Here is a 14,677-nt window from a genome sequence, read left to right as displayed (position 1 = left end):
TGGTACTCAGCTCTGTTCTAGAGGCTGGCCAGAACCCACATATCTCAGAAATGGGCACGTATCTGTCCTTTGGAGGAACCAAAGGAGCTATTTCCTTATTTCTGATTATGTCCATTGCTCTGCCTTCCACCCAACTAACTAGCTTCCATCCTTTCTCTCTTTTCCTCCCTTCCTTCTCTTTGTTACTTTTTTTCCTTTTCTAATCTATACTCTGCGAACATGATCTGCTCTGTCTACCTGTATTCTCCTCTAATGTAGCTCCTCAGGGAGACAGACAATGTAGACTTAAGGAGCTCACACGGAATGAAACTTACACCCTAGTAAATGCACAGCAGCTCAACAATCCCTCAGATTTGCATTTCTGTAATTCAAATTTATTCCCTCCAAAGTGGAGACATTTTTACCAGCGTAGCCCCTCGGTCTCAATGAATAAGAACAAATACAAAGTCTTTAAAACTCCTGGATCACAGAAAGTGTCATCTACTTATGACATGATGTGGGGGAAAGTACTGTTGGAAAGTGAGCTTGGCTCCCAGTTTTCTTTGGGCTTCTAATGGCCTTTTCTCCTGAAGATTCCAGAAACCAGGATTCTGAGCATAAATCTAAACAAAGTCAAAAGACAGAAGAAGACTAACATGTCTTCTCACAGAGCTCCTCCCCACTTCAAAAGGATTCAGACGGTACTATATTTTTCAACATTTCCTAACAGCCAACCCTCCTCTTGGACAAAACTCATGTGGTGTCTGTGTGTGTTTGAATATGGAATAAATAGGATTCCCGGGGGTGGGGGAACCACATTCTTGAATGTGTGTGGGTCAAGAAAGAGAAAAAAGAGAAAGAGAAAAATATAGGAATATAAAGGAATTTGTTGGTGGTGAAGAGATGAATGCTGAAGAAGACAGCGAGACAGGAGGATGGAGAAGATTCAAACATGGAGGACGGACAGAGAAGGGCAGAAGAAGGATGGCCGACCATCCAAAGATGAAAAGGAACCCAAGGCAGAAAGGGGCTGGGGACTAGGGACTGGGGCCAGGTTGCAAGAGGGAAAAGAAGCTCATGGAAGAAAGGCTTTTGCCAGCGGAAGCCCGGCCTCCCAGGGAACAGCAGCATCCCTCACTGGTGTGGTCATAACCTTCGGAATGAGGATGTGAGTGACTGCAAAGCCCCAGCCCCCTTCTCATTCCCGCCTCATCACACTCCTCCAGCCTGGCTTTCTCTCTCTCTCTCTCTCTCTCTCCCCCTCGCTCTCCCTCATCTCATTGTTTCAGAGTAGGCCAAATTTGAAGTCCTTCCCAGGGAGTGGCCCTGTTCATCTTATTCTCCAGCCAAAGTAGAAACAGCGTGAGAAGGAGAGGGGCCCATTCGGCAGCCAAAGGACTCGGTGGACAGAGCAGAGGAAAAATACACAGTGAGTTGTTTGATTGTACAAAACCCTAGACAGACAAAGGGTGTGCGGTGTGTGTGTGTGTGTGTGTGTGTGTGTGTGTGTGTGTGTGTGTTGAAACTGAAAGGCCGGAGGGGGGCCGTGGGGAATGTCACTGACTTGGATTGAGGGAATACCCCATTTATCCATGGAATTCAAGATGAGACACCAAGATAAGTGGATGATATTTAAAAGTCACGGATATCAAAAAACTAGACACTGGGGGTGAAAGTGGCCACACACTGGGGGCAACCATGCACCATCGAGAATATATAGTTTCCTCTGACTTGGCAGAAAAAAGGCATGAGAATGAGAGTAATGGTAAGTGATCAAAGAGAGAATTTGAGGGAGAAATGTTGGGTGAAAGAAAAGAGAAAAGGCTGGAGTTGCACAGGGGACCAGGGAAAGCCCTGGGCAGACAAAGAGACAGGGACCCTCCAGGTAGCCCTGCCTGGGCCTCAGATGCTGATGTGTCCTGAACATCACAGCTTCTCCTCTCCCAACACCACTCTCAGATATGCTGCTCTTGGGACCCAAGGTGCTGCTGTTCCTCACTGCCCTCCTCATCCCCTCTGGTGAGTCCCTCCCTTCAATCTTTTCTCCAGCTCCTGGGGGGAATGTGGAGCTGTAGGTTATGGGGTGGGATGGTGACAGGGACTGGCAGCAGTCGTTCTGGCTCCCGAGTTCTAGAACTAATATTCAAGAAAAGGGCAGATTTGTGTCTGACAAGCAGGGGCTGGGATGAGACCAGAGATGATCTCAGACTTGGGAAGTATGTGGAGGGTTATGAATATAAGATCCACACAAATGCTTATTAACCCCAAAAGAGGGTCACACACACACATCAATGTACCGGTCAACAGAGGAAAGAGAAGCTGACACGCCAATGTGTTTGCAAACATACGGAGACAGCTACTAAGAAACAGCTAATAAGAAACGGGACCAAATTCAGTGCGTGAAGGGGCACAGTGGGAATATATACACTCACACCTACCCACACTAGCTCCGGCACACACACACATGCATTCACATGCACACAAACGTGCCAAGCTATGCGCTAAAGAAAAGCTATCACAGATGTCACAGAACAGAGCTGAAAGATTGGCCATGGAAAGGGAATCTTGGCACCTTGAAGAAATCCTGCTCTATTTTCTCATGCTGCCAGGTCTACACTGTCAGAAAATTACTTTGTGCCTTGTTCATAGTGTAGTTCGTACTATGGCTGTGGGGTTAGGACAGGACACTTCAGAAAGGCTGTTAGCCCCGACTGCTGATCAGGATCTGACTCCTGCTAGGGAATGAGGGCAAGAGGGCATCCCATGTCAGGGCTTGGCAAAGCAGGGCTTTATTCTCAGGAATGTATTTTTCTTGAGGGTTTCCATGTCAGTACTAATGGTCTGAGTGATTTTGTACTGAACTATACAGAAATAGAATGCAGAAAGTACACCATTTCCCATCATTTTTTGATTCATCCTATAAAAGCTTGATGGGGTGTAGAGCTGGAGTCATTTATCTCTCTTCTCTGTCCTTTGGTACAGATTGGACACCACTAGGAGTCAGTGGTCAACGAGGAGGTAGGTAAACCTTTGGAACTGGACTCTTCTGTGTTTTGAGTATATATTTACGAAATCTCTACCCCCAGTGTGGGTTTGAACGCAAGACCCCGTGATTCAAGAGTAATATGCTCTTCCAGCTGAGTCAGTCATGTGCCCTATCTGCTGGGGATATAAGAATAATGCAGATGAATGGTCAGAGTTAAAGCATCTATGATATAACAGAGAATTGCCTAAGTATGGAAAATCAGATTCAGCTCACCAGTTTCCACAACCCTGTTATCCTATTCATAAAAGTTCCTTGCCTTTATTTTTTTTTTTAAGATTTTATTTATTTATTTGACAGAAAGAGACACAGCAAGAGTGGAAACACAAGGATGGGGAGTGGGAGAAGAAGAAGCAGGCTTCCCACCCAGCAGAAAGCCTGATATGGGACTCGATCCCAGGATTCGGGATCATGACCCGAGCTGAAGGGAGATGCTGTACAACTGAGCCACCCAGCACCCACAAACCTTCTTACTTTTTAACAAGTGAAATACCTTGGCTAAATCCTCCTCTATACCCATCTCTTGTTTCTACTCTCCTATATGTAGCTCTTATCTCACTGAGAAAACCCTACTAATCTTAACAGCTTTTTCCTATCCATGTAGCAACAGAGAAACTAACATGCAGACAGAATAAAAAGTCATCTCAGTACTACAGCGAAATTCTGGCACTAATGGACAGAAACCAAAAGTTTTGGTTTCCAAGTGGCCACTTCCTACAGCTTGATGATGGAAACTCCAATCAAACATCTCCACTCTGCCTCTAGACATTCAACATTATTACAATTTATCTCTTACTTTTCCCAACTCCTGAGAACACAGCAGTATGTAACCCATTAATGGACCATAAAATCAAATTAGCAGATCACAATGGGTAATTTTTAATGAATTAGTACAGACTAAAATAAAAGCGGGGTACATTGCAAGAACATTTCCAGAGTAAAGCATTATCTTTTTAAACTCATTTCAGTTTTCTATGTGTGCATTGGGACACAATATAATTTCTTTCTGTACATCGTGGTACAGAAGATAAAAATAAAGAAACACAACTTTTTTTTTTTTTAATCTGTTTCAGGTAAAGAATTCTGAATCCCAAATTTTCTGAGCTTTCAGAGTTCAGCATTAGCAAAGAACTTTTGCATTCATTCTCTGGGCTGGTTAAAGTCTAGTCCTTGTCTACAAGTTTGGGGTGCTTTTCTAGAAGAAATATGATGATTAAAATGCTTACTTAAGGGGCACCTGGGTGGCTTGGTAGGTTAAAGCCTCTGCCTTCCACTCGGGTCATAATCCCGGGGTCCTGGGATCGAGACCCACATCAGGCTGGGGTCATGAGCCCAGGGTCCTGGGGTTGAGCCCCGTGTGGGCTCTCTGTTCAGTGGGGAGTCTGCTTCTCCCTCTCCTTCTGCTGCTGCTCCCCCTGCTTGTGCTCTCTCTCTCCCCATCAAATAAGTAAAGCATTTAAAAATAAATATAAAATAAAATGTTTATTTAAGGGGCTCCTGGGTGACTCAGTCAGTTAAGTGTCTGCCTTTGGCTCAGGTCATGATCCGGGGGTCCTGGGATAGAGCCTGCATGGGACTCTCTGCCTCACAGGGGAGCCTCCTCCTCCCTCTGCCTGCTGCTATCCCTTCCCATGCCCCCCCCACCCCGCCCCCGCCGCTTGAGCCATGCTTTCTGTCCCTAATAAATAAAATCTTTTTTAAAAATTGCCTACATAGGGGAAGGCTCGGTAGCTCAGGGGTTAGAGCACTGGTCTTGTAAAAATTGCCTATTTAAGGGACGCCTGGGTGGCTCAGTCGTTAAGGGTCTGCCTTCAGCTCAGGTCATGATCCCAGGGTCTTGGGATCGAGACCCACATCAGGCTCTCTGCGGGGCAGGAAGCCGGCTTCTTCCTCTCCCACTCCCCCTGCTTGTGTTTCTGCTTTCCCTGTATCTCTCTCTGTCAAATAAATAAATAAAATCTTTTTAAAAATTGCCTACTTAGGATTTCTTTTCAGAGAACATGAATCCTAGATAAGCATTTATGCGGTGGTAGCTCACGGGAAAGATGGATAATCTGAGGAATACACCAAAAACCAGTACTCCATCCAGAAATTCTGAGGTGACGGCAAGGACTCATTCTTAACCCCTCTGCTCACCCACCGGTTCACTTGCATATCTGTGAGCGACTGGACTGGAATGCAGATAGAAAAGGAACTGGCGGCATTTAGCTACACCCTGGAAAGGCTCCACTCCGCTCTTAAGGGTTTTTGGAAGGACTCGCGCTAGTGGTTTTTCAAACGTCCTAGGGATTGGAACAGACTTCGATTTCTTTTACCAAAATTTCATCTGAAATACGAAAGCTAATGCTGAGTGTTAACTATAAAAGGGCTCTTTTGTCAGATCTGATGACTTTCTACCTGGAATTTTTTTAAAAAGAGGATTATGTAAGCAGCGGGGGAAATTGCTTCAGAATGCATTATTTGCGTTTTGCCTCTGCCACAGTGGTCAATAGCTCTGGCATGCTTTATAAAAACGCTATTTTCTCCAGACAAAACGTAGCATTTAGACGCTGAAGTTGTAAGGCAAAAGTCAAAGCAAACAATTTGCTGACCCCTAGTGGGCAAACTAGATTATGACGATAAGTCATCTGCAAGAAAGAGTAATTATAGATGGGATATTTAAATAATTAGGTGTTAACATTGCGTTGTTATTTTGCTTTTTAAAGTTGAGACGATTTGGGGCGCCTGGGTGGCTCAGGAGGTTGGGCCTCTGCCTTCGGCTTAGGTCATGATCTCAGGGTCCTGGGATGGAGCCCTGTGTCGTGGGGCTCTTTGTTCAGCGGGGAGCCTGCTTCCCTCCTCAGCTCACTGCCTGCCTATCTGCCTACTTGTGCTCTTTTTCTCTGCCAAATAAATTAATAAAACCTTTAAAAAAATAATAAAGTTGAGAGAATTTGTTTTAAGTAGTGCTGTTATTTATAGTTTCAGATACAGTTTTCTTAGCATATACTAATAGATTCCACCTTAAGACCTGGACATTTATTTTTTTATTTTTCCTACTGCCTTTACTTTCCAATGATTAACTGCAAGGTATTCTCTACAAACACACCCTCTCTTCTCTCACCTCAGTTCTTCTGAGCATCGGAAAATCATCCACAGAGTGCCTGGGTGGCTCAATGGGTTAAAGCCTCTGCCTTCGACTCAGGTCATGATCCCAGGGTTCTGGGATCAAGCCCTGAATAGGGCTCTCTGCTCAGCAGGGAGCCTGCCTCCTCCTCTCCCTGACTGCCTCTCTGCCTACTTGTGATCTCTGTCTGTCAAATAAATAAATAAATAAATAAATAAAAGAAAATCATCCACATTGCCTTGGGTGAGCATACTTGTATGTAAACATATCAGCAAACTGATATCCAATTATTTCAAACCTGTAATTATCGGAATCAGTATCTTTGGTAAAGACAATTTGCACGTAAAATAAGTATTGCAAAGAGATCATCAATCCGTTGTACTTGCAACAAGCTGTATAACCTTGGGTAAATTATTTACTTGTTGGGTGCTCAAATTTTATCATCTGTAAAAACAGATTTTTTAAATAGTGCCTGGCACCTAGTAAACCCAAATTAGCTATTACATTATTATCTGATAGGACAATGAAATATGTTATTCTTCTATTCCTAAACTTAGGGGATGCCTGTGGAGGATTATCTGATGGGCATGTAGGTAAAGGAGACAAAGGGAAAAGGATATTCTGGGCTAGGACTGTATGTGTATATTCATGGAAGTGGGAAACTGACATTTGTTTGGTTTGTGGGGAAAGGACTTGGGTGGAGAAACAAACAACGAAAAACAATTGTGGGATACTCACTGTGCATTGGCAACTGTGCTAGACAGATTTCACTTACTGCGAGTGCAAGAATGGGAGGGGGACAGGGAATGCTCAGAAAGTGTTTTCTGGGGGCCCCTGGGTGGCTCAGTTGGTTAAGCATGTGCCTTCAGCTCAGGTCATGGTCCCGGGGTGCTGGGATCAAGTCCTAGGTAGAGGCTCCCTGCTCAGTGAGAAGTCTGCTTCTCCCTCTCCCTCTGCCCCTCCCCACTGCTCATGGTTTTTTTTTTTCTCTCTCTATCTCAAATAAATGAAATCATTTTTAAAAATATTTTATTTATTTATTTGACAGAGAGAGATCACAAGTTGGCAGAGAGGCAGGCAGGAAAAGGGGGGAAGCAGCCTCCCTGCTGAGCACAGAGCCTGATGCGGGGCTCATTCCAGGACCCTGAGATTATGACCTGAGCTGAAGGCAGAGGCTTAACCCACTGAGCCACCCAAACGCCCCGCAAATAAATAAAATCTTCAAAAATTACTTTAATTAAAAATAAATGTTTCCTGCTTTTTTTCTTTATTCAGATGATGTGACTCCAGTGACTCTAGAGACATTCACAGAAGATCCTAGTAAGCTACCCTTTTTCTTTGTTTTCATCCTGGGAACAGAAGGATTGAGGATGATATCTGTACAATGATAAATGAGGCATAGAAAAGAGGTCAGTGGGCACTCTGAGCTCATGCAGACCCAAGTGTCTGTCTTAGATACCACTGATGCTGTGAGGATATGGCCCAGGAGCCCACATCCTTTCATTTCTATCTTTCTTGCCTCCTTTTAGATCAACCCTTTTTTCTGCTTCTCTTTCCCACTTTTTCTGCCTGTGTTTTTTAATATATATTTTTTTAAGATTTGTTTATTTGACAGAGAGAGAGAGATCACAAGTAGGCAGAGAGACAGGCAGAGAGAGAGAGGGAAGCAGGCTCCCTGATGAGCGGAGAGCCCCATGCGGGACTCAGTCCCAGAACCCTGAGATCATGACCTGAGCTAAAGGCAGAGGCTTAACCCACTGAGCCACCCAAGTGCCCTGCCTGTGTGTTTTTATTTCCTGTGCTGTGTCTTTGCAGATCTGGTGAATGAACCCTCTACAGATGAAACAGGTAAGTCTTACTACTGCTTTTAAAATGGCTTGAGTCTTGTTAATATCCACAATATATTCCAGCTTTTGAATTAGTCCTGTATTTTTGTCTAAGAAAGGAATAGAGGGATTGGGGGTGTTTTGTTCAGTGACAGTGGGATAATGGGAAGGAGTCCCCCAGTCCTCTAAAAAGATGAAACAAAGTGGATGAATACCTAAAACAAGGCATGTATTATAAACTATAATGTCAGTAGGCCAAATATTCTTCAAAAAATTTCACAATTACTTCAATTAGCCCTAATCCTAATCCCTTGGATATAACACACAAACCCAGCCACAGCCTTGACTTTGCCCCAATACCTCCATTCTCCCTTTTTCTCAATCTTTTTTTTTTTTTTTTTATGGGGGGAGGAGCAGAGAGAAAATCCGAAGCAGGTTCCAGGCCCAGTGCAGAGCCCAAGCTGCAGTTTGATCTCAAGACCCTGAGATCATGACCTGAGCTGAAACCAAGAGTCAGACACTCAACCGACTGAGCCGCCCAGGCACCCCTCCATTCTTCCTTTTTCTCCTCTGCCTTCCCCCTTGCCAGTTCAAAGCCCTCCTCACACCTGCTGTTTTGTGCCTTTTCAGTTCTGGCTGATATCGAGCCTTCCACAGATGACCTGGGTGAGTTCAGATGGGGATCCCAGGGCCACTGGGGCCATTCTGGGCTTTCCCCAGAGCCCATTCTGGAAGGCAGTACAGCTGGTGAAGGATCCGAAATAGACGCGACTACAGTTCAATGAGCACATTCTTCCAACAGTTCAATTTAGATGAATGGCATTTTTGATCCCGTAACATGCAGGGATTGTGCTGGCTGTTTGATGTACAAAACACCAATATGTGATCTTTTCCTCAGAGTTTCCGAGTCTGGGTGGGTAAAGGCAAGACAAATATATAAACAGTCAATGTTTGGGAAGCTAAAGGGAAACTTCCTCAAAGTAACGGTTGAACCGATTCTTGAAAGAAGAACTGGAGCCAGCCAGGCAGTCAAAGAAGGAACAGTATGTGCCAAGATTTGAACACAAAATAGAGCTTGGCACATTGAAGAAACATTTTTTTTTTAAACAATTAGGGCAAAACCTACAAGAAACAAGGGGTAGGATGTGGGAAAAGGAGACAGAAACTAGATTTTGAAGAAATAGTTATTGCAAACCTACTACTGAGTATCAGGAATATAAAGATGAACAAAACTGATTTTCTTTTACTTGTTTGTTTTTTTTTTTTTTTTTTTTTTTTTTTTTTTTTTTGTCTACTACACAAGATAAACAAATGGGTAACTTTATTTAATTTCACAAAATGCCATAATCAGGATAAGCAACAGAAGGAATAGAAGACTAAGAGAGTCCTTGAGTATAGTCAGTGCCGGGGCTTAGGAAAGGGTTCTGTGGAGGACACACTGATTAAGTGGCTTCTAGAATGACAACTGGAAGTGAATCGAGTAATTAGGGAGAAGAGCTCTGGGGTGAAGGCAGGCGAGAATTCTACCACTGAACCACCCATGCGCTCTGGGGTGAAGGAAACATGATCCAAGAAAGGCTTAGGACGGAACTAAAAACCCATCAGAATAGTTTTAGACAAAGAAAGGTTCCCATCAGATTTGTGAATTGGAAATCCAGCCAGGATGCTATTGCACTAGTCCCAATAAAAGATGATGGCCTGAACTCACTGAGGTGGAGGCAGGGAGAATTAAGTGTGAGCTATGATAGGGGACTGTTGAGATGATGTCCAGTGTCCTGTTGGGTAGATGGTGGGACAATTCACTGAAGAGCATGTTGAATTGGTGAAGGGTAAGTAGGACAGTTTAAGACATGTTAGATTTGAAGGATCTTTGAAAAATCGACAAACTCTTCCATAAAATGGCAGGTGGCTTTATAGGTTGGGAGCTTGGAAGAGATCTGGGCTGGAAGTAGAAGTCTGAGAATTCTCAGCATGTAAGTCTGCCATTGAAACCAGGGAATAGAGGAGATCATGTAGCATTCTTCCCATAGTATTCTATCTACCAGCAACTCTTCCAATGGCATTTTGACACATAAATCCCATGGTTAGTGTCTTCCCAAGACTCATCTTACTCCTATTATTCATTCTACAAGTTAGGCCTGTATTTAACTTGACCTTAGATTAGGTTGGCTATGGCTGTGACCTTTGCTATTCTTTGCTGAATAACTTTTATCTGAGAACCCATGATGATGTATTTGATTTACAGAGAAGAAATTTTCTTTTATGAGTAAGAGCTTCTACAGGGTAACAATCTTTTCTCTCCTTAGCTGTAGGATAAAGCTCTTCTGGGCATGGGGATCCTTGCCTGGTGTCTCCACTAAATGTGCTTTTGGTCAACAAAACAAAGACACATTTTCAATTCTAGAAGAGGAGAAAGGCAAAATCAGATTTCCCATCCTAACTTCTAAATCTTTCCAGTTTTGTGGAACAGTACAGCCCACTGTGGGTTTTCTGTTAGAAGTTGCTAAAAGCACTATCAACTCCTTTGGTTTTGTATTTATAAGTGAGGTAACATGACAGTTGCAGTAGTGACTTCTAGAACTGGTAATAACTGAGTAAAATTTCTCTCTTCCAGCTTCTCCTGCTGATAAAAATACCACAACAGGTATGGATGTCTTTTGCACATCTTTTTCTTCAGCTTTCTTCTCAGGGATTCATACCTCCTTGCTCTTTGGAGGATACTTGATATACCTTCTAGCTTGCTTCCAGTTCTTTCTCAAGGAGTATTTTTAGTGCCCTTCATTTCTACTTTTTTTTTTTTTTTTTTTTTTTAATGAAGTCTTATCCTCAAGCTCATGGGAAAAAGATGGGACCATTGTTGGATGGTCCTGAAAGATTCTTCTTCCTAAGCTGCCTTTGGACTTTCTGTGGTGGTTAATGAGTTAGGAAGTGACAGCAAGGACTCAGTATTACTCTGGTTGCCATGCCCAAAGATGCTCTCTCTATTGTACTGATGATTCTGATGTGCATCTAGGATTGGAAACTACTAAAACAGAAACTGTGGCCCCCCTAAGAATTCTGATTCTTTAGAATGGGGTTAAAAGCATCTCAGTTTATATTTCATACGGCCACCTGGATAACCCTAGAAAGACTTTCCTAGAAGAACCCTGAGATTATTTTATCTACTTTTGCTTCCAGGTAGGAAAGCACCTAAATTTTATTTCAGCCAATTTTCTACCATTCTCTTTTGGCCAATAGGGAGGGCATTCCCCCAACTTGTAATAATCCTGTGTAGAGATCACTTTGTAATTTTTTCCCCTATTCTGTCTACCTTCTTCCGTCTCTTGAATCCTTTGTGGATCCCTGTTTTCTCTGCTGGACTTCTTCAGACTGCCGGGATGAAAAATTTGCCTGCACGAGACTCTACTCTGTGCATCGGCCAGTTAAACAATGCATTCATCAGTTATGTTTCACAAGGTAAGGGGTCCCAGGACAGGTAGAAAGCATCATCCATGGTAGTGGTTTCATGTCCGTAACTGCTTAATGAGCACCCACTCTGGGGTTTCACTTTTTGGAAGCTAGAAGGAGTTTTTAACATGATCCTTAGCTATTCCTGCTGGTGCCAGATAGAACCCGGAATCTGAACTGAGGTATATGGAGAACAGATTGACCAGTATGACTAGATGCTAGAAGGCTAGTGAGATGAGAGCTGGGGAAAAGATAGTCATGAGAGAAGCACTGGTACAGTGAAATCTAGTACCTCACGGAAAAAGGCTGAAGTGAAAGATCCAATAGCGGGGAGGAGTATTCCACTTAACTCTAGGTGGGAGTGTGCAAAGTATCACTAAGAAGAATAATTAATACCATTCCATCCCCTGCATTCCTCTGGGAGGGAAGAAAAAGCAGTCCAGAAAAATTAAGGAAATCCAGAGTGGAGGAGAATAGTTAGGGAGAGTGGGGAATACAGAAGTTGAGCAGGCAACCTTGGCCTAGGCTAGTTCTCCCTCCCAATGCTCTTTTCTATCTACTTTCCTAATCATGTTACTGGGACTCTGGCAGTTTACGACGTATGTACATCATCAACAATGAGATCTGCTCTCGTCTTGTCTGTAAAGAACACGAAGTTATGAAAGGTAAGATGATGGCTGGGTGTCAGTGGGAGGGGCAGTTATGAGAGAGAGGAGTAGAAACATGGTCCTAATAGTTCCAAGGTCTGGCTTCTGAGGAGGGCTTTAGGCCACCTCCTTAACCCCCTGGTTTGCCAAGTTATGCTAAATAAGCAATCTAAGTAAAGAAGTATGCTTAATATGTAAGAAAACGGTGCTTGGGTCTCTTTCCAGCTAGGTTGTAACCCCCACCTTCTCCTACACATAGAGCTTTCTGAAGCCCTAGCTGCTTTGAAGCTCACTGGGGTTCAAGGTGACAAGCACAAGTCAGGGCCAGCTGGCTGGCTCAGTCTGGAAAGCATGCAACTCTTGATCTTGGGGTCATGAGTTTGAGTCACTCATTAGGTATAGAGATTACAAAAAAAAAAAAAAAAAAGAAAGAAAGAAAACTTAAAAAAAAAAAAAAAAAAGCCAAGTCAGCCATTACAAATAGTAGATTAAGAATTGGCAGCCATGTTCATAAAGGAACAACTTTGTTAAAAAAAAAAAAAATCTACTAATTTGGAGACACTGATGTTTGTATAGAGCCTATAAGTAAATAATAATAAAAATAAACCAGATTGGACATTTTGAAGTTGGCAACATTTTAAACAGTCTGCCAATTCCAAGAACCATTGAAATTACTTATTGTGAAAATTTAGAAATAAATGAGGGTAGAACAACTTTAAAAAAGAAAAACAAGATTACAAGAGTCCAAAGTGTGTGGTTATAAACCATGCATTGTGGGAATAAAGATACTTCTCACCTTCCCTATGGCCAGCCCCGAACGGTAAGTGTGGTTGGTGAAGGCACCACAGACTCAGCCCCTTCTGACTCAGCAGCCCATCCTGCACTGAGCTTCTGAGTAAGAGCTGTAGTTAACTTCGCAGAAGGAAACTTATTACTTGCCCCCACTGGCCTTGTGCAAGCACCTGCAAGGGAAGCACCTTGAGACTGAGGGATGAGTACTTTGGACTCTAGGCACTTTCAAATGTCTCAGGGGACTTACTAAAATTAGCTATTTGCACGTAGTAAACAGATAGTCAATGATTGAATCTCATGGTTTTTGCTATTAATAAATCCATGATTATAAGAACTGGGAGCTAGGCATCCAGAGGAATCTAAAATTTACCTGCCACCTGGGCTAGGTACTTTGCACGTATTATTTCATTTTAATACTCACAACTACACTGTGGAGGCTGGTATTTCATGCTTATTATCCTGGAAGGGATAGTGTGATTCAACAAAGTTAAGGAACTTTCTAGTAAGTAATAAATAACAGTAAGTTGCACATCTGGGGTTGTAGCCCAGATCTAGTTCTCTTCAGTCTTTCACTACAGAACCCTACGGCCCTCTATCTCTTAACATGGAAGCCCTTGTTACCTTTTTTGCATTCCCAACCCATTATGCTCTCTGCTTCTCTTCTAGATGAACTTTGCCGTCAAATGGCTGGTTTACCCCCAAGACGACTCCGTCGCTCCCACTACTTCCGACTTCCACCCTGTGAAAATGTGAATTTGCAGAGACCCAGCGGTCTGTGATCACCAAGGAAGAGGAAACAATAATGTGTGGGTGGGAGGAAGAGAATGCCCTAACAAGAGGGAACTCCTTCTTGTCCAACCATTGTCCGCTAACCCATAGACATTAGTATTTCTTAAACCAATCCCTTTGCAGTGCCTAGCTTTTGCCTCCATTCTCTGACTGATAACACAGTCTGTATTATTGCATGGTTTTGCTGTTTCTCAATATCATAGATGTAGATTAATGATAACCATGTGGCTTATATACAAACATCCTACACACAATTTCAAAGGAAAATAAACTTTAGGTTAATATTGACCGTCGGATCTGTCTGAACTAGATCTTAGGGAGGAAGAAGATGTTGCTGTCCATTTTGGCTGGCCTTAGAACTCCATTTTTTTTTTTTAAACATTTTCAAGAGCTTCCTAGATTAACATGTCATTCATTTACATAGTCTTTTTTACTCTTATTTTAACTATTTTGCTGGATTTGCCTGCTTGGATTTTTTCAGAAGAGTCATGGTAATTTTTGTAGTCCTAGAGAATTCTCCAGAACGCAGAGCTACACAATCCTACTGGCAACACATAAAGACCCAAGATGAGGTCTGCTGCATTCAGAGGCCAAGGATAAAGAGAGAGGAGTAGGCTATGTATGGAACTGGGACTCATGGTTCCCTGTTCACTTTTTCATGTAGTTGTCCAACTGGCAGGCAGGGGTACAAAGTCCCATTTACTTGTTTTTGGTCATATGGCGGTTAGCCCACCCTCTCAAATTAGACAATTTAATGTGAAATAATTTCTGAGTTTGGTCAGGGTTTTCCTGATTTGTCGCTACTTCTTTCATCATCATCACTAGACAAAATCTGTAGAAATTACCATGCAAATGGACTCCAGAATAGCCTGATTTGGTGCTTAAGAAGAGCATTCAGACTTAAATTTTAATAGGCAGGCCAAGTTTGCCAAATGGTTTATAAGAAAGAGTAATAAAACACAATATTTACACAACCTACATTTTTATGTTGGCTCTAACAGTAACCTGGTAAACCAGTAAACTAGGTTTAATTTCCCATCTTTAACAT

At 42.8% G+C, this 14,677-nt stretch overlaps 1 protein-coding gene across 8 annotated transcripts; it reads left to right on the top strand.

Moving 5' to 3' along the window:
- The first annotated feature begins 799 nt into the window (after window positions 1-799).
- MFAP5 (microfibril associated protein 5) lies at window positions 800-13,917 on the top strand. 8 transcript variants are annotated; one of them, XM_082738323.1, is made up of 10 exons: window positions 804-1,408; window positions 1,912-1,998; window positions 2,962-2,997; window positions 7,404-7,448; window positions 7,944-7,976; window positions 8,585-8,620; window positions 10,569-10,598; window positions 11,323-11,410; window positions 11,993-12,066; window positions 13,507-13,917. In XM_082738323.1, the coding sequence occupies exons 2-10, from the start codon at window positions 1,941-1,943 to the stop codon at window positions 13,617-13,619; spliced, it is 513 nt and encodes a 170-aa protein (XP_082594449.1). In that variant the 5' UTR covers window positions 804-1,408; window positions 1,912-1,940; the 3' UTR covers window positions 13,620-13,917. The 8 variants fall into 8 exon arrangements, with proteins under 8 accessions (XP_082594453.1, XP_082594455.1, XP_082594449.1 ...); XM_082738322.1 differs by having other exon boundaries at window positions 814-1,408; window positions 1,939-1,998; XM_082738327.1 differs by lacking the exon at window positions 7,404-7,448 and having other exon boundaries at window positions 800-1,408.
- Window positions 13,918-14,677: the final 760 nt, after the last annotated feature.

The sequence above is a fragment of the Mustela nivalis genome, assembly GCF_964662115.1.
Source record: "Mustela nivalis genome assembly, chromosome: 7".
Taxonomy (NCBI): domain Eukaryota; kingdom Metazoa; phylum Chordata; class Mammalia; order Carnivora; family Mustelidae; genus Mustela; species Mustela nivalis.
The sequence above is the reverse complement of the archived record's forward strand: the minus strand, read 5'-3'. Positions and strand labels throughout refer to the sequence as shown.